This window comes from Polistes canadensis, unplaced genomic scaffold, assembly GCF_001313835.1.
Source record: "Polistes canadensis isolate GaletaPanama2010 unplaced genomic scaffold, ASM131383v1 scaffold_247, whole genome shotgun sequence".
NCBI classification, from domain to species: domain Eukaryota; kingdom Metazoa; phylum Arthropoda; class Insecta; order Hymenoptera; family Vespidae; genus Polistes; species Polistes canadensis.
In genome coordinates, this window is record NW_014569794.1 from 216700 (window position 1) to 237164 (window position 20465).

General features: G+C 29.7%; 1 protein-coding gene across 1 annotated transcript; it reads right to left on the reverse strand.

Moving 5' to 3' along the window:
- LOC106790563 (lipoma HMGIC fusion partner-like 2 protein) lies at positions 1-15855 on the reverse strand. Its single transcript, XM_014755552.1, has 6 exons — positions 15572-15855; positions 1424-1612; positions 799-1071; positions 612-725; positions 288-503; positions 1-198 (listed from the first exon to the last, which is right to left on the reverse strand). Exons 2-5 carry the CDS (start codon positions 1551-1553, stop codon positions 361-363), a joined length of 660 nt encoding a protein of 219 aa, XP_014611038.1. The 5' UTR covers positions 1554-1612; positions 15572-15855; the 3' UTR covers positions 1-198; positions 288-360.
- Positions 15856-20465: the final 4610 nt, after the last annotated feature.

A 20465-nucleotide genomic window follows, 5' to 3' on the forward strand; every position in this document is an offset into this window, starting at 1 on the left:
TTCATCATATCAATCACCTTGTTTAATACTCTTAATTAATATCGTATACAATACACGATTAATATCAAACGTTATTTTCAGGAAATATCTTACGAATAATAAGTACTCGAATTATAAATGTAAAAAAAAAAAAGACAAAAGTAACATTAATTGTCGGTTGGTCCCGTAAAAGGATTCGTCACAAAAATTCCGAGGATTCTGAAATGGAATGGAAATAAAACGAAATGAATTATCTCATTTAAACTGTGAACGATAAAGATTACACAAATTTCAAAATATACAATTACCTTAGTTAGAGTATCCAAAGAAAAATATCATCTCACGTATATTGTATAACAATTAAAATAATATTTATGTTTTTTAAGCTAAACATATGAGCATCCTGCCCTCGTTCATCTTATCTTGAACCTTATCACTAGCCGTAGATTTTTCAGCTTGTCCGCTCAACATGGCTGCCGCAAAAGTTAGGCCAGTACCTATTAAGGCACTATAAAATGCCCAACCTACAATATTTAAACAAATAATAATTATATATTAAACATATTTTTCAATTCCTATATAATAATAATAATAAAATATCATAATAGATAATTTAATTATTTTATAATCACCGAGAGTACAATCTCCGAGATAAAATGCATCAGCTTCTGGACCACATATTCTTCGTACTCTTTCAGCACCCCATCCAGCGGGATACAAACTCAAACCGATTAAGTACAATATTCCTATTAAATTAAACTACTAATTAAAAATCATAAAATAATTTTAAATAATTGAATAAAATAAACAAAATTTTACCGGCGATCGCTTGAGCTACTCCAGATAAATCGAAGATACTTTTCCTCCCGATACTTTGAACACAGCATCCAATTAAAGCAGCCACCACGGTCATAGTCATCACAGCCAAACCAAAAGATATAAAAAAGAGAGAAGCTTTCCAGAATCCTGGAAAGACGGAAGAATGCGTTGCGAATCCGTCAATGTTGAAATTAGCACAATGCGTTCTTCCATATAATTTCGTGCAACGATTGAAGATCCCAACTGTCGGTATGAATAATTCCGTACCATTTTCTACAAAATATCAACAAATAAAATATATAATTTCAATCGACATATGAAATAATACACATATGTATATTCATTAAGTTAAATTTATTTAATTATTTTTTTGCCGTAACCAAAATATTATATTCTCCTATTTTCTATTGATTATGAAATCAATATTTAAAATAAAATTAGATTTATAATATATTAATGCATACACGTTGATATTCTATTGAAAATACTGACCCATTTATTTCAAAATATTTATCAAAGTATATTGGACCCAATAAATAAAACAACGTTATTATTATTATTATCATTATTATGATGATTATTATTATTATATTTGTGACGTAATAGCACAAGAGAAGAATCTTACTCGTGTCCTTAATCGTGTGCGGTCCGACGAGCCATTTCGGGGTAAGGAGGGCCGATAAAACGGCCATTAACGCTGCTAAAGACAGCAACGTCCAAAGGAGACTACGACCAGTGACTATAACATAGCACATGCTGCTGGCCGAGAATAATTTCGTCTTATGCCATCCTCCTGACACGATCTTTTAGCTACCTAAAAAAGAAAAAAAAGAAAGAAAGTGTGAAGAAACATTATTTTCTTTTCTATTTTCTTTTTCTTTTTTTTTTTCAGTAAACAAATTACTATCAACGAAAACGAATAGAAAAAAAGGGACAGAGCAAGAATATCTAATTATCATCACGTGTATCTCTCCAAATTATTATTTTTTTTTTTTATTTAAAATTAAGCCTATTAGTAACGCATCTCAAGTTGATTACCCAACAAACGAAATACGGTGTCACACGTCACTTAAAATTAATGCTGATTTACGAGGCATTCATTCCCCCCCCCCTTCCCTCCCCCCATTATGAGTTTACTTCGTTAAAATCGTCACATGTAGAAATGTATTTATCTACAATTTCTTTTGTTTTTTTTTTTTTTTTTGAAACTTCGTCGGATTAATTAAAAGAAATTACGAAAGCAATTTAAGAGATTATTATCGTTTTTGTCTCCCTTCCCTTCTTCACCTCGTCCCCCAGTGCTAGTCCGTTATTCGGACCACGTAAATGAGAAAATGAGACGACGACAACAACAACTCGGAAAGAAACGATTTGACTCTGAGAATAAGAGAAGTGTGCACTGATGTGTTCCGAGTTTCATACGACTGCGTAAGAATAAATCCCATTCACATGTATTTCGTAGAATTGTAATGATGACCCTGCTTGCTGGCTGGCTGGCTGCTCTTTTGCGGTTCCTCGAAACGATAACGTTGACGTTACAGGTCAAGTTTTGGTCAATAGTTCTTTATTTTTTATATTTTTTCCTTTCATTTTATCTTTCGCACACATATTTAAATATCGTCACGCAATTAACATTGACTTTTTGTTTGTTCTTTTTTTTTACATTGAAATATATAACACAGCGGATTAAATTCGTTGCAAAGATTCATTTGCATAGCGGAAGTTTAACTGAAAATAACTTCAAGGATTTTCGTATGTAAAATATATTCAATTATTATTATTATTATTGTTAAAAGTAGTGAATTTTGAAAATTGTATAATATGCAGATAGTAAATTGAATTCGTTGTGAATATTCATTTGCAATAGACGACGTTTGGTTGAGAATAACTTTAAAAATTTTCCCAGTATAACAAATATATTTAATTATTGTCATAACAGAAAAAAAAATGCATTTTATAAATCGAAATGCACAAGTAGATTGAATTCGTTGCAAGTTTCATTAAATCGCGACGACGTTTAGTTGAGAACAAACTTCAAGGTTTTCGTGTTCCACATTTAGAATACCCTTCCTTCCTTTCTTCCTTCCTTCCCTTCGTTTAAACTCTTTCTTTCTTTCTACAGATTCTATTTTACCCTTCTCTCTGTGACAAGCTTCCATCAACTTTTTTTGACTTCTCCGTTCAGGTTGCTCACACATAAATTACCTTCCTTCTATTCACATCTCCTAGCATACCATAGTGCTTACATCACACATCATCGATGGAAACAGAGAAAGTTTAGTTTTAACTTTCAACAATCGTATTATAAAACTGATGATGATTATTCACGTCTTATTTAAATTTTGTTTAACTTTTCCATAGCGTTCGAATCCTCACGAAGAATTTCAAAGCCCACTTTTTTTCTTTTTTCTTTATCGATGGTCTTTATCGAATAGGTTCTAAACTTTCTTTCTTTTCTTTCTTTTCTTTCATGATGGATCAAGAATATATCGCGTGACCTCCTTTTTTTTTTTTAACTCGTCGACTGACTTATAAGAGATTCCAAAGAAGAGAATGAGAAAAAGAGTGAGAGAGAGAGAGAGAGAAAGAATCTCAAAAGTGGTGGGCGAAGGTTTCTCAGAGACTTCGAACAAGATTAAGAACAGCAACAGCAGCCACGAGTCTTTTTAAGAAGCACGTGCTTGTTGGTTGTTCTGTTAACAACCATCTCAAAAAGATACTCGCTGTTACTGCTTTGATGCTCTTCATCATAGCCGCAAATTTAATCGTCTTTGTGCTGTACGCCTCGTGCTCTTATTGTAAATAAAAAAACAAAACAAAAAAATGGCCCCTCTTCTCTGTCTCAAAAAAAAAAAAAATATAAACACGCAGAAAGATTTTCTTTGATCTAACCGCGATATTATGGCAAATCGTACACAACTGCTGTACGTCGCCATATTTAATGTGATCCATGGTCTTCGAAGTAACCGAGAAACCATCCGCCCTTTCTTTTTTCTCTCTCTCACTCTCTCTTTTTCTTCTCTTTTCTTTTTTTTATTCTTTCCTTTAAAGAGAACCTAAGTTGATGATGAACATGTATTTATATTATAATTTAGGGTTGTTGTGTTAAAGAATTTAAACGATGTCGTGCAGTAAAGTCTTCCGGTCCGATTATTACGGATTACGATAGCTAACTAACTCGCACGCAACTAAAACCCCATACTCGTTCGAATTAAGTTTCAAAATTAATTCTTGACCCTCGTCAAAAAGGGACTTTTTAAACATTTCTAAAATTAAATGATAAAATTATGAGTAAGTTAAAGTTCATTGCATTGTAAATTATCATTATGAAAAATATAAGCATAATCTACGTATCGTATATATACGTATAATTATGCGCGTGTTAGAATGATAATTAATATTTAAAAAAAACAAAAGAAAAAATATAAAATATGAAAGATAAATAATATACAAATTGTTTGTGTGTTGTTCCCTTTTTTCTTCGACGCGTGTCCATCTATTATATAGAAAAAAAAAATATATAATACATGTTACACTTAGAAATAAAATTAACCATCCCTCTAATCAATTTTCTAAGATCTTAAAGAGAACTCTCTTATGTTAACTAATTTATATTCTCCATTTCACGGGTATTTATCTTTCGAATCGAGAACCCTGTCTATGCAATTAACGAACCACAGTCAAATCAACGATCCGTGAGAAAGGAAAAGGCGAGTATAAACGAGCGCTTGATGATGCAGTCCGACATTAAGCAGCAATAAGTCCTATCCAATCCGAAGGGTTCTCTTTCTTACGATAGACGAAAAGGGACACCACCTCCTGTTTTTCTCCCTCCTCTATTCTCTCGTGTCTCCCTTTTTTTTTCTTTCCTTTTAATTTATTATACATATTGTTAACACGTGCCGTACACCTTTTATCATTTAAAATACGAATTCAAGAAGATTCCATTTACAAAAAGAAAAATAGGGCAATCAGACTCGTTTCTCTTTTTTTTCTTTTATTTCATCAAATTTGTAACCCGTGAAAGTGAGATAAATTATATCAATTATGCTGAAACATGGATATAAATATATTCCTAATATTCACGGTGTTTAATCTCGTTATATTTATTAGATACAAATTTATGAATATTTTAATACGAAATTATAAAATAATGAATTTTCTTTTCGTAGAAAAAAATATATATGAAATATCTTCGCAAAGTATAAGATCCGGAATAGTATACAACAAAAATCAAATTTATTATCCAACGTATAATATCGTGTTAAATTATACAAGATATAATTTGACTTTCTAATAATTACATAATTCGCGTCATATATATTTAAATTCATAATTAAATCTTTTAACATTATTTCTCGTGATTGTTAAAATAATGATTTATCTTGTTGTCTTATAAGAAGAATCAAGATTCATAGTTATCATCGATAGGATAATTATACCATTATCGGTACGTGTCTTCACGATCGAAAGTATACTCATATTTAAGTCGAATAACGAGAGATCTCTTATAGAGTTACATAATCCTTAAGCGAGAGAGTATAAGGGCCATCTGCGAGGCAGCTGTTCGACAGGTGTTCCTCTCTTTCTTGCTCCTCCTCACATCAATTACTCTTTCCCTCTTTTACATTTTTCCTTCTCTTTTTTTTTATACTTATTTCCATCGTCTTTCCTTTTCTTTTACACTCTTTCATTATTTCACTTTTTATTATTTCTTCTATCTTTCTCTCTCTCTCTCTCTCTCTCTCTCTCTCTCTCTCTCTCTCTCTTACACTTTCTTTCTTCTCTCTCATTATTTCACTTTTTCTTATTTCTTCTCTCTCTCTCTCTCTCTCTCTCTTACATTCTTTTTCTCTCCTCTAACTTGAAATATACATACATACACTCATACATAAGTAAGATATATGTATGTAATATGTATCCTACCTGAGAAGGGGGTAAGCCCTTCGGGTCCCATCGACCAACCAATTTTATATCGAATGATTTATCGCGATTTTGGTCAGTCCCCGTGTTCGATTATTATTATTATTATTATTATACCCCATTGGTGTTCATCGTTCCTTCCACTTAACTCAACTCGACTAAACTGAACTAAACTCAACTCGTTCGCACGCTGAACGTTGAAAACTAGCCGTAGATTTTATAACTCTTCTTTATCGTCGAAGAAAAATATAATATCGAGCTGGTAAAAGGAAAGGATCGAATCTTGTTTGTATTAACACTCATATATATAATCCCCCTTAACCAACATTTATATAAATCTATTATATGTATATATGTATGTTGGATGAGATACCTGATGGGTTTGGTCCCTACCACTACTACTCAATTAACCGTAAATATACTCTGGCATTAATGCCATTGTCGTCGATTAGATTATTTTACAGTACCTTTCATGAACCACCCGTATGGAAGAGGATATCTCTCTTTTCTCTTTGAACATCATGCAGGTGTACCGAAGTTTTATGTTGAAATTTTCCTATACTACTCGACCCTTTTCTTTTTCTCTTTTTTTTTTTTTTTTTTGATTTATCTAAACGTTAAAACGTAAAATATGTTTCATTATGTACGATATCTTTTCTCTTCTTCTTTCTTTCTCCCTCTCAATATGATTTTATACTTACATTCCGTATTCTTCATGCATAATAAAATTTGTCTCATACATTTTATTATTTATCTTTTATTTTTTGTATCACTCTCGTATAATATTTACAATAAAATAAATAATACTCACTCGTATTAGTAAGATAAATCTTACCAATCTCGTATGCATATCTTAATTTTATGTGTCTTTTTTTTTTTCTTTCGAATGACCCTCGTATAATATTTACGATAAAATAGAGATAAGCTTGTATTAATAGATAATTTTACTGATCTCGTGTGTCTCTTTTAAATCATTTTTTCTCTCTCTCTCTTTTCTTTTTTTCTTTTGAATGACCATAGTAAGAACATTTAATTAAACAATTAAAATAGATAAATTATCATTATCGAATAATTATTACTAATCCGATCTTTATCAAATTTATTTTCGGACCGATAGTTCGAATATAATTTAATTTACAATTAAAATCAAAATAATTTACATGAATAGTAGATAATTTTATTAATCTCACATGAATCTTTCATTTTCACACGTGTCTCGTTTACAATAAAATAAATAAAATGCGTCTAAACAAAAAAATTAAGAAAAATAAGAAAAAGAAATATAACAAAAATAAGATAAGAAGAAAAAAAAACACGTAAATAAAAGAATCACTTTATTCAACCAAAAAGTTGAATAATAACATTTATAATATAAAGTATTATCGTGATAAAAAGTTTCATTGCTACGATGTTTCATAGTCAACGTGGTGTGTGTGTGTGTGCATCTAGTATAATATAATGTATTAAAAGTCTGATATAATTAAGGATCGACGAGACAACGACGACAACTATTACTACGACGAAGAAGAAAAAGAAAAAGAAGAAAAAGAAGAAGAAGAAGACGAATACGACGACCTAAAGGCTAACGGTGATTTCTCTGCATCGAAGAAACGGCAATTAAGATAATCGATGATCAGTTTAAAAGTACCACACACACACACACACTCTCTCTCACTCTCTCTTTTTAATCAATGATGACTAAACACACTCTTTCTCTCTCCACATATATATCTAGATAAATAGATAGATAGATAGATATATTAGATATTTATTTTAACTATAGAGGGTAGTAAAAAAAAAAAGGAAGAATATTTGAAGGGCTTATAGTACTCACTTAGACCAATAAAAAAATGTCTAAATAATTAAACACGAGGATCACCATAAAATCACGAATGAACTTTTTATTATTATTTTACGAGCTTTTTTTCATTGATATCACAAAAGTATTTTTTGAAATGAATATATTATGGAGAGGAAATATTCGTTTAAAAATACACATTAGTTTGAGAATATGTGTTTTATTATGAAATATATAAATATAAATCAAAAGTATTACCTATAATAACACACAATCAAGATTAATATAATACTATAATAAAATAAGCCTTTCAAATATATCGAATTTTGTATTTTCTCTTTTTTCTTATCACCCTTCAAGAACTCATCCCATCTAACTCATTTTCTATTTCTTACTTTCCCCAGATCATATCATCTTTTATAGATACTTATTCGATATTTTCTTCTCGACTTTAGTTAGATCAACGTGTGTTACTGGGTCGGGTCGTTTCACGAACTAGTAGTTGCCCTAGATTCCTGATTTTACTGAATATTTAAGAGGAAAAAGTATGAAGAAATAAAAATGAAGTCATAGTATAAAATCAGAAAAAAAAAAAAAGAAATATATCATAATCCTCGAGATATTTAAAAGATTACATTTGAACACTGAAAAAATGAATTCTATATAATATTGAAATAACAAATACTATCTAACGATTAATTTTTCACAATATATCGTAAAAAATACAATAACACATAGAATTAATATAATTGAAAATAATTTAATTATCAATATTCTTGTCCAAAAAATATATTAATATATAAGTTTCAAAGGGAATTAAAGACGGTTAATTAATCTGATGAACAATTTATTTACAACTAGTTCAAAATAAATTGTTCATCAGATTTATTAACCGTCTTTAATTCCCTTTGAAACTTATATATTGAAAATAATGTAGTATGAAATAAAATTGATAAACTCATTTTTTTTTTTTTTGTTTAGACCACTTTCATAATCATGGTCACAATTTATAATACAATAAACTTACGAACCTTTAGATTAATCTTAACAAAGATAGGAAAAAAAGAAAGAAAAAAGACGTTAATATATAATAACATAATTATATTCGCGTTGCATGATAGGGATAAAGGAATTGAACGCTCGAGAAAAAGCATTTCCGCAAGTTGAGACTCGTCGTTAAAATTTGCTGGACGTGGTGTCGTCGTTTACCAAGAACTAATCACCAAGGCTGGACATCATCTGGCTCTTTATCGCACACCCACAAAGAAAAAGAAAGAAAAAAGACAAAAAGAAAAATAAAGAGAGAAAGATTCCTCACGAATTGTCAACGTTTCGCAATCGGTTCGAACGGAAGTGGTGTAGTAACCCACAAAGGGTCGCCAGGAACAGGACGATTTTACATTCCGTGGGTGTCGTCGTCTCTCCCTTTCATCTTCCATCTCTCTCTCTCTCTTTCTCTCTTTCTCTCTTTTTAAGTCTATCTATCTATCTCTGTCTTTCTCTTTCACTCCTATCGTTCTCGCTTCTTTTCTTCTTCTTCTTCTTCTTGTTCTTCTTCTTGTACTTCTTGTTGGTGTTCTTGTTGGTCTTCTTCTTGTTGTTGTTCCAGCGTTCCTCTGCTACACAGAAAGCTCCGAGAGAGAGAGACCGGCATAGCCAGTCGCTGTGTCATCGAGCCTCGATACATCATAAATATAAATTAGTCGAGGTTTTGCACGCGTGTGTGAACATAAATGAGATTGTATATATGGACGAGCGCTGCGCGCACGTGCAACTTATATGCAGAACCCCATTTGCCACGTATACACGCACGCACGCGCATTTCTCTGTCACTTTTTTAATTCTTTTTTTTTTTCTTTTTAATCATCTTCTCTTTTTATATTATTATACTTTTAATTTTTTAATTTTTTATATCTATTGTATTCGGATTAAATCACTAATCAGTTTGTGTATATCCGGTTCTTATTTTGCGAATTTTATGAAAAAATTGTATATTTTTTATATTATATTATTTATATATTATTGTAATGATCGATTATGGATGTGTTTTTTTTTTTAAATAAAACTCAACGGTATCGGATAATATATTTTTTCGTGACTTTAGTATTTTACTTGTTGCATTATTATTATTTAAAAATGAATAATCTAATATTTAGGAATATTTTCATTAAGTATGTTCGATCATTTACATTACGTTCCAATAAATACATTGTTTTAAAAATATTGATTATTCATTTAATATAATAATTAATAATAATGAATACAGCTTCATATTTTATTTTTTATTTTTAAATTCTTTCATTACTTTCTGATTTTTTTCTTTTTATCATTTAAATCGTTACGTTTGTGATTGCATTTGACGTAAGCGAACAATGTACGAGAATTATTCCATACAAATGAATTAAAAAAAAAGAAAAAGAAGAAAAAAGCCTTTCGACCAGTCATCGAAATTTTGTCTGGTCATTGACGCCTAGAGAGACACGAAGCTTCATAACGTTTCTATGATTTCAATGCGTCATAAACGTAAATTGGTCATGGAACGAACGTGCCTGTGCTTACTTCGAACGTCTAAAGCAAACGATAACTATGATCGAATATATCGATAGTTCATGCTCTATCATGAAACTTCAAAAGAAAATCTTTCTCCAACTTGAATTATCTATTTCTCTTTTTTTTTTTTCTCTTTCTTTAACTTGTGTCATAAATTTATGAAATACATTATACATTCGTACAATTAATTTTTACTTTATTATAATAAATTACGAATGAAAAAAAGGGAAACGTTCGTGTGGTTTGCGTGAGTCATGGGTAAATTTAAATAAAGAAAGATAAAGAAAAGAAAAGAAAAGAAAAATATATATAAAAGTGATTTTCTATTAATAATATTTATTATCAAATAGTGGGAAAAATTAAAAAGAAAAAACATTAGATTATAACCAACATATATTATAAGTGTCGTTTCCTCCGGATTTCGCGTTTGTCGATAAATTATTCAAGATTTTTGTTGAATCTCTTTTTAACAACTATAAATAGCATTTAATGGTGATAAAGATAAGAAATAATAGGTCACTTTCGAGTAGACTCGTTCCACTCTAAAGACAATAGAAATATGTTCCAGTATTTATTCTTAGATTATTACGTTTTATATTCACTTATAGTATATATATATATATATATTGGTAATATTGCATACATAGATAAATATACCAAGTCAATGTTGTTGTTTTATCGAGATACCGATCTTTGCGAATTTGTATCGATAACGATTAACGCGATCGAACATGTATGTAATACAATACTTCCGAGTCTTGGCCTTTTCCTTTCTTTCAACCATCTCAAAATTTATTGACTCTAAGCTCACATGGTGTCTATATATTTGACTATTTATCTCTATAAGGTATGTACGTGAAATAAAATTGTATTATTTATAATATTTATCATTTCCAAAATTATTATTATTATTATTATTATTATGTGAATTACTACTATTAGAAATTAATTTCTATAAAGAAAAAAATTGATTATACTGTTATATATAAAGTATTTTATTATTATCTTCAAATTATCATTTATTCTTATAATACGATAATTTATTAAATCCAAAAAAAAAAAGAAGAACTAATAATAAAATGATGTATTTTATATTTTACTATACATATATTCTTCTTTGGTATTAATATATGTTTTATATAAATACAATTTTTAAATATATTTATAAGTGTATGATAATATATTAATTATATATAAAACTATTATTATTCAAAACGTGTTCAGTAACCAAGTGGATATATTTATGCGAATTAACGAATAGAGATTTTAGCGATTCTATTCGTGGCTGGCACGGGTACTATCATCATCATAACTAATATTCCTACTTTCTGGTTTTCAGGGAATAAAACGTATTACCAAGAGACGATTACGAATCCATTTCTGCAGAAAGATAACAACGAGATTCTTTTAGAGGTTCCTTTTTAACAAGAGTCCGTTCGTTTCACGATAAATGTTTCGTTTCTTTGTAGTTGCTACGATCTCAACGATGAGATGTGCACCCTAATCGAGAGATTAGAATGCATCACCTTACTTTCCCCTTCCCCCCTCTCCCAACCCCACCCCAAACGATTCCTACCATTGACATTGACGATGCACGCTCGAAGAAAATTCAAAATAATCAACATAATTATTAACCCTCTGTAATTTGTTTTTAATAAGTTTCTCTTTGTAAAAATATTATTTAATTTCTTTTCTTTTTTAATAATTATCTTGTATTTTTTTCAATAATTTGTCGAATCTTTTCCCGTATCAATTTTTCTCAACCAAGTGACAAATTTTAAATTGCAATTTATTCTCTATTTTTTTCGTTTTAATGTTGCAAGTACCGAAACTATAAAATAAAGAGCAAAATTTACAAAGATTCAATACATTTCGGGTTTGTTGGCAAGCAAGCAACAAGGAGAAGTCACCGGTGGGTTCAAAATCGGGGACGTTCAACATATGGTTCAATGAACTCCGATGTAAGATAAGAGTACGACCGATTTAATTTTTTATATATATATATATATATATATATATATATATTGTTTCAATTGTCTTTTATATTATATTATATCTTTTTATATTTTCTACGCTCGCCCATTTTTATTTTCCAAGGATAATACTATTCGTCCCACGACAAGGCTCATCGTTATTCTTCATTCAATGTCTTTCCACCATTTTTTGCGTTTACTTTAACGAACGTAGGCGGCGTACGAAAGTCCCTCTTCTCTCTATTCCTTTTTTCTTTTTCTTTTTTTTTTTTCTTTTTCTTAACTACCAATCTTAATTAAAATGCATAGCTTGTATAAGTCGTTTGAGCACGGAGAAATCCATCAACCGCACGACCGAAAATAGAACTATTATTTTATTTATTTTTTTTAACAATAAAAAAAAAAAAAAAGAGAAAAAGAAACACTACCGAGAAATCACGCGTACGTAAATGATGTATGATATAAAGAAAACAGATAAAACAACGATTAAACAGTTCGTTTGTATAACTCAGATAGAGGGAGGGTGGTAGGGGGGAAACGTTTACGATTGAAGATAAAAATTTTCAAAAGGAACGAAAGAAGATCCGATAAAAAAAAATGTCTCCTATGATTTATATACTATCCTTAAAATAGACGATTACGTAATGAACGAAAACAACCTAAATAAAATTAGAAAAGAAATGTCCCATTGTTTTGTAACAACGCGAATTACAAATTACGACGACGTATTAAAAAATGTAATGAAATTAAAGTAACGCCTTAAGATTATTCTAATCTACAAATTTTGATAAAACAGTCGAACCGTCCTACGGAACACCGATGGTTGGTTATGGTGGTTTGTTATGGTGGTGGTCCGTGAAAAAAAAAAACCGGGAGTCTTCCCCTTTTGTTCGACGAGTCGTTCTCCGAGACACGAGTCGCCCGCATTCTTTCCGTGGGTACACAGAAAAAAAAAAAATAAAAAAAGGGGAGACTGTCCCCCCCCCACGCCATGCCACGTCTCAACCCAACCCACCCTATACTCCACCACCCCAGCCCAACCCCTTCTTCTTTTTCTTTCTGTCTTTTTTCTTTCTCAAAAAGGAAAAGAAAGAAAAAAGAAACAAAAAGAACAAACAAACGGTAAGAAGAAGAAGAAGAAGAAGAAGAAGAGGTGAATTTACAAGCCCAGCACGCTCGTAATGTAGTCGGCTCTGGCAGCCAGTCCAAACTAAACCTTCGTATCTGGAAGTACGATTTGATCTTCGTGGGGACGCTTTTTATAACGATTTATCCTTTGTGCGTTTTCTACCAGTCGGCACGATCCTTCTTACACCCCCCCCCCAACTCCCACCCCCAACCCAACCCTCTTCTATATATATATACAAGAATGTTATCCATTCAAAAGTGTAAATAACACTTGATTGTATCTCAAAACAAGAAACCGAAAGAAAAAAATAAAAGAAATGAAACGATAACTAATATCGTGACTCTAAAAATCATATTTCTTATTGATAATGAAATAATATATATTACGAGTAAGTATGTCAATAATTGTGTACGTGTTATATTACAGGTAGAATTTTGATACTTATGTTAGAATATATATATTATATTTGTTTTCTTGGTATTAGATGTAATTTTGATATTTTTATCTGATAAAGAAAATTTCTAAATATTTATTTAATAATATATATGTGTGTGAAACGGGTGTGAAATTAATATGATAATGATTATTGACACGAGTTATATTGGCAAATATTTATTTTCTGAAAATCAAATAATTGTGTTAGAATATTTTTTGATGACAATAAAATGCAAGGTAACTAGTGTATTATACAGGATAACAATTCGTTTAACATTATTAGATCGAAGTAAGGAACGACGAAATCGATAAGATTTAAATTTGGCGCGTTAATCTTATCTCAAACTCGATTCGTCAAATCTCAATGGCGATCATCGTTTAACACGTTGTGATTCGAATCGATCGGCAAATATGGGAAAACATAAAGTATGCCCAGTGCATGCACCATGCCCAACTATTAAACTCGCCCAATAAGGTAGTTCTAACATACGTACGTGACTCGTTCTACGTGTACGTACTACGAGATATACACCTATGAAGACACTGAATCGAGATTACGTTTGCGTGGGAAGCTGATATGTAATACGAAATTCACGATTTCTTACCGATCGGAAGTAAAATCGATTTTTATCTATTTTCCCCCCCTTTTTTTTTTTTTTATCCTGATCCTTACAAACTTATCTCTTTTATTTATGTACCTTTTTTTTTGGTCGCAAGTGTTATGATTTTTTTCGATAAGATATTCTTTCAACGTTGCATCGAACTACCTTGATCTTTTTTTTTTTAAATACTTTTCAAATACGAACAAGATTTTCAAGTTTTACGATTTCAACCGAGAAAACACAAAGAACACCCGAAAGTCTATTAAATTCTCGGTGAAAGGAATTCGTATTGAAATACCATTCGAGTTTTGTCTGAATCATAAGGGAACGAACAAGAAATCTGGTTGGCGAATCGGATTGAATTATTTCTTCGAATGTTATTAGTTGACGGATCGCGAATCGAAATATATTTTTCTAAAAGAGAAAAGAAGAAATATAAGATAAACAATTCACATATAAAAATGTTCCTCTCAACTTGCAATTTTATTTATGCGTATTGAAGCAAAAGATTTGATGTATAATAAAATATGTTCAATTAATTTGACTCCACGTGAATACGATCTAACATAAACGATGAAGAATTATCTGATTTCACTGACGAGAGTAATAATAATCGAAACATGTGCGTTAACCATTATGAATTCTTTTTTTTGAATTAATTTACAATATTTCAAAATAAATATAATAAATAATGAATATAAGATTACACGTTGAGACTTTTTGAATGGAATTAATAAATAATTACGTTTGAAATTAAACACACATTTCGAAATAGCTTACTGTTAGACGAAAATGAATATTAATGAAAGTCATGTACTCCCAAGTGGGGTCAGTCAAAGTGCAAGTCATCTTTCAAAAAGTTTAAGAAAGGGACGGAACCCTAAACCGTTCAACGATGCATAATTCATAGCGCTGACCTGATATTACGATGTTGCCTGACGGTACGATGTAAACACTCATAAATACAGAAAATTGATAGACGTTGCTCTTCTCATAAAGAAACGAAGAAGAAGAAGAAGAAAAAAAAGAAATACAAAAAGGCGTATAACCATAACGTGGATCGTAAATTTCGAGAGATCAATAAATTCCATTGACAAAAAATTAAAATATCATTATACAAGAAAAAAAAAAAGGTCCCAAATAACGAATGAAAATCGTCCAATCTATTAATATAATAAAAAGAATACTTATATCGTGTTAATATAAACAATCAAATATATATATATATTTAATATTTTTCTTCGACAATCATTCGTACTCATTTAATATTATATCATTAAATTATATAATTATAATTAAGATAATATTGTTAGAAAATACGGAGAAAGAAAAAAAAGAAAGGAGAAGAAGAAGAAGGGCTCACCTTTCGAGAAGTATTTCACACGGCGTTTATAAAAAAACTCTTGATAATCCAAAATATGATGAAGAATAACAGGATATCTGTATTTTTAAATCGGTGCACCGATTTTATTTACAATTAACGATTGAAAATCGCAAAGAATATAATTCTTTTTTCTTTTATTAAAAAGAGATAAAGAAAATTTTCTGTCAGATCAGAAGGATCACATCCAAAGGAACGTGGATACCACCGGTGTGTCACGAACCGACACGGTCCGAGTGCTGAGCTAAACTGAAGTGTGGTGCGGCCTCGAAGAACGCCGTTACAATGTAGCGCAAACTCGACGAGCATGGGATGTGAAGCTTCTTGGCATTAAGGGCTACTACCGCCAAGCGAAAAACGACAATCTCTTCTTCTCATCTAACCACTCAATTTTTTTCTATAAAAGAAAAAGAAAAAAATAAAGAAACAAAAAATAAATTCATCTGCAACTCGCGATCATTTTTTTCTTCTTAATTCCAAATTCCACCATATTTGCAATAATTTGCAATTATTTAAAATAAATAAATTATAATATATATTTATATATATATATATCTTCTTCTACCTCATTTTATTAGAACTTTGTCCTGTTATAATAGCTTTTTTTTTTATTGCTATTTCTATTGGATATTTATATGTATATAATTTTTATTATAATTAAAATCGATGCACAAGAAGAAATAAGTTTTTTCAATGCTTCTACAACAAACAAAATTAATCTCTACGATCTGTGTAATTATTTGTATTTAAATAATAATAATAATAATTTTATGAAGAAATTAATATGTAACAAAATATTAGAATATTCGTGAAAAAGAAATAAAAATTTAATAGTTGCCAAGAGAGTGGTTTAAAGATTTTTCGTGCAGACACTATAAACGATGATCTTTCGAGAACATCGAGAAGCCATTGTCATAATCATCCCCTTGATGTTCGGAATACCATAATTACGAACTTTAATCCCATAAATGATGGTAACTGTTGGAAATATCGAGTGGTACTACACGTTCACGAGTATTAACGAAATAAAAGGGAACAAGAAATTTATGAACAAAAGATTGTAGAAACTATAGGGTGTAAAATTCGTTCGATACTATACTTTCTTCTCTATATTATAGCTTTTCCATGTGTACAGTTCGTAGGGTTGGGTTTACCCCTCAGTTTTCCTAGGATTCGAATTACACATCGTGTATGTTATAAGGGCGAACTGGCTAGGAAGGCGCCAGCCAACCTTCCCTTTCAAAATTTATTACTTTTATGAAAAAGAAATCCCTAAGCTAGGGTCAAACGTTATACCATCGTAAATTAATACAAATGTATCGACTCGTTGATGTTTTATAGTTTTCTAAACGACGTAATACGAAGTTGGTTGTTAATAAAATAACAAATAATTCATATTCGTGTGTCGTTTTATTTCATTTAAATATTTTAATATTATTTAAAAAATAAAATGGTTGAAAAAAAAAGTAGATATAGTACTTCGGTTAAAGAAAAATCATCAAACGGTATGTTAGATTATAATTTGTTGAATATTATTATTTAATCGTTTAAATATAAAAAAAAATAAAATCTTATTATTTCGAAGTTGAAACGTCAAGGATCCCGTCGGATAATTTTATGACAGAATTTTTATCCCATTGCAAAGAATACGATGCTGATAGTTCACCTAAATTTATGGTAAATATTAAACGAACAAACAATTGATATAATATTAGAAAAGAGTAATAATACTTGGATAAAATTATTTTTAGATAAAGAATAGTATGATGGACGTTAAACTAACTCATCGATTTTCTCAGCTGCACGGAATCACTTTGATAGCGGATCCTAAACAAATATTAGCGTACCTATAATATTATTTTCGCACGAACCGTGCTGGTAATATTTTCACCGTTAAATCGATATCTAAGTTAATACGTTTGTTTTCTATTTTAAGAAAAAATGATCGAGAGGATCAACCTACATTTCATTTGACTTATGAAAATCCTAGGTTATTGGAAAACTTGCAAAAATTCGAATGCAAAGATTAGTTTTTATATTTAATATTTTGTTCAACGTTACATATTACGATTTGGATATAATTAATAATTTTTCGTTATCGAATTTTACGACAGGAAGTTTCTGTTTGCATTTTAGATGCATTATATTTGACGTTAAATAATTATCGTACACTAACCGTATTAAAGTAAACATAATCAAATTCTCATTATCGTATTTACAATTTTTCAAATAAAATAATATATGCTTGATATTTGATAGATTACCAAATTGTTATATAAATGCATACGGTATTATTCAAATATGTTGCATGCTAACGGATTACAATTGTTTGAGAGATTTGAATTTAGATAGAAATCCAAATATACAAGAAAATTATCATCTCTTATGCAAATCTGCTGGAAAGTACGTGAAATTATGAATAAATTGTTATAATCATTAATATATTCTTTCTTCTTTTTTTTTTATTATTAAAATAACAATTTAATTATATTTTCTTTTTAGCTTGCACTACTTGTCCTTGCAATTGTGTAAAATTACAGACGAGGGTGTGAAAAAAATAGCTGACGAATTGCAATACGCTGATCCACCTAACGAACCAAAATTATTAGCACTTAATTTATCGAATAATCGTATCGGTGATCGAGGAGCTGAAGAAATCGCACGAATGTTACGAACAAATCGGTAAACGAATGATTTTATTTATGGAATCACGAGTTCTAACAAATTAAATAACATTTTCTTAATTCCAATTGCAGTTCTCTTCGGAGTCTGATATTAACAGGAAACAGGATATGCGATGACGGTGCTATTTTGATAATCCAAGAACTTAATATGTCAGTTAAAGCATGATTATTCTATCAAAGAATTTATTAGCAAAATGTTATAGAAGTTCTATTTCCCTTTCTGTTTTTTTTTTTTTACAAATATCAGGTCGAAATTAACGCATTCCGAGATCGTAGATCTTCGAAGACGTAGATACGATGCTTTGATATTACGAGAAACTAAATTCAATGATGTAAATCGAATTAATGAAAACGAAATGACGAAAATTAGCGAAGATTTATCCAATTTAGAGATCGTTGTACAAACGAAAATGACCAACAAAGTTACGAATAAATCCAAGAAATCGAAAAAACGTACGAGAATCTCACAATACGAATGAATAATTATTTTGAATCGTTGGATTTTTATGATACGATATTAAAATCAATTGTTTTTTGTTTTTTTTTGGATAGTTTCACTTTCTAATAGGTCTTCCAAGATAACGGTGCAAGAAAATTCTACAAACGTGCCTCGACTTTCGGTAATATTACAATTAAAAAAATATATATATATATATATATATATACATATATAAATTACTATTTGCATTTTCGTTTTTAGACGATGTCGGAAAAAAATTCGATCATAGAAATTGATCATCCTTTTGGTAAAGAAAGTGTTGCCAGAGAAGGAGTCGTAAGAACAAGCGGAAATTTTCTATTAAAACATTTAAATTTGAGTTGTATATTGAATATTTTTAATATTTATTTTGAATATTATAATATTATTATTTAAAAAAAAAATATATATATATTATTATATTACAGTTAATCATTTATCTGGCAAGATTATAAAAAAGTTCATAGATTGTTTGCGTTATCAGACTTATGTGATGATGAGTGATACGAGCAGAGGTTTGCTTTATGTAAGAATAGAGGTAATTGTCTTTAATAATAGATTTACCTAACTTTAAGTAAACATATTATTATACTTTCACTCTTAAATATCAGGGAAATGAGTTTACGCGAGAAGATGACAAAGATTTAATTGAATTGGAAGAACTCTTGCGGTCCAGACAAGCTGGTGAATATTTGTCTAAATCCGATGATACAGAAGATTCGATTCCATTGGATAAAAATAATGATTTATGAAAAAAAAATCATTCGTTTATTAATATACACAGACAAAATAAAAATTAAATGGAAAAAAATATACAGGGATGGTTTTTAATTGCGTTTGAAGGAAAACAACAACAAAATTAAAAAAAAGGAAGTTCTTTCGAATTCGAAACGCGATTGGCGCGAAATACAAAATGGCGTGATTCTTGTGTACTTGCTCAGAAGATCTTATCAAACGAACTTAGAACCGTTGACCTCCCACGCGTATTGTTGTTGACCGACGATATTATATCCTACTTATGTTAGACGAGTTTCATTTCAAACGTGTTTTCCTATTGTCCTTTTGTAATATTTCTTAACTTTTATTAATAATATCTTTTTAAAAAAAACGTTTTACAATTAAAGCAATGATCTTTCGAATTGCATCGGCCGTCTTGTTAACAAGCATCACTGTATTGGAATTTTGTACAATATTTAATTACGCAACGAACGATTCGAGTTTGTTAAACGAGGTAATTTGTCATTATTTTTCTATTTAATTCATTTGATATTTTTTCGTTTTATTTTTATTATAAAGAAAAACTAATAATGACTAATAACTAGAATAAAAATAAATAAATCAAGAAAATTTTAATTTTGTTCTCTGTTGTTTGAAATATAATTGAACAATTTTATATGATCAAATAATTGCAATTATATTATTGTAATAAATTTGATTATAATAAAAAGTATACCATACATGTATACATATCATATACATATAAATATATAAATATAATTTGTGTAGCGGCAAGAATCAGGAACTAGAATACTATTGGTTTGAACCCTGATCACCACTACTATTTTTATGTAACATTTATTTATTTATAAACTATTACAGAACAAAACGAAAACAAGAACAAAAACGGATAACAAAAATGCGTTGAGGATTAATACGTTGTGTAGCGAGTAAGTGCAACTTCTTGACTAACTAATTTATTTTCTAACAACGAAAG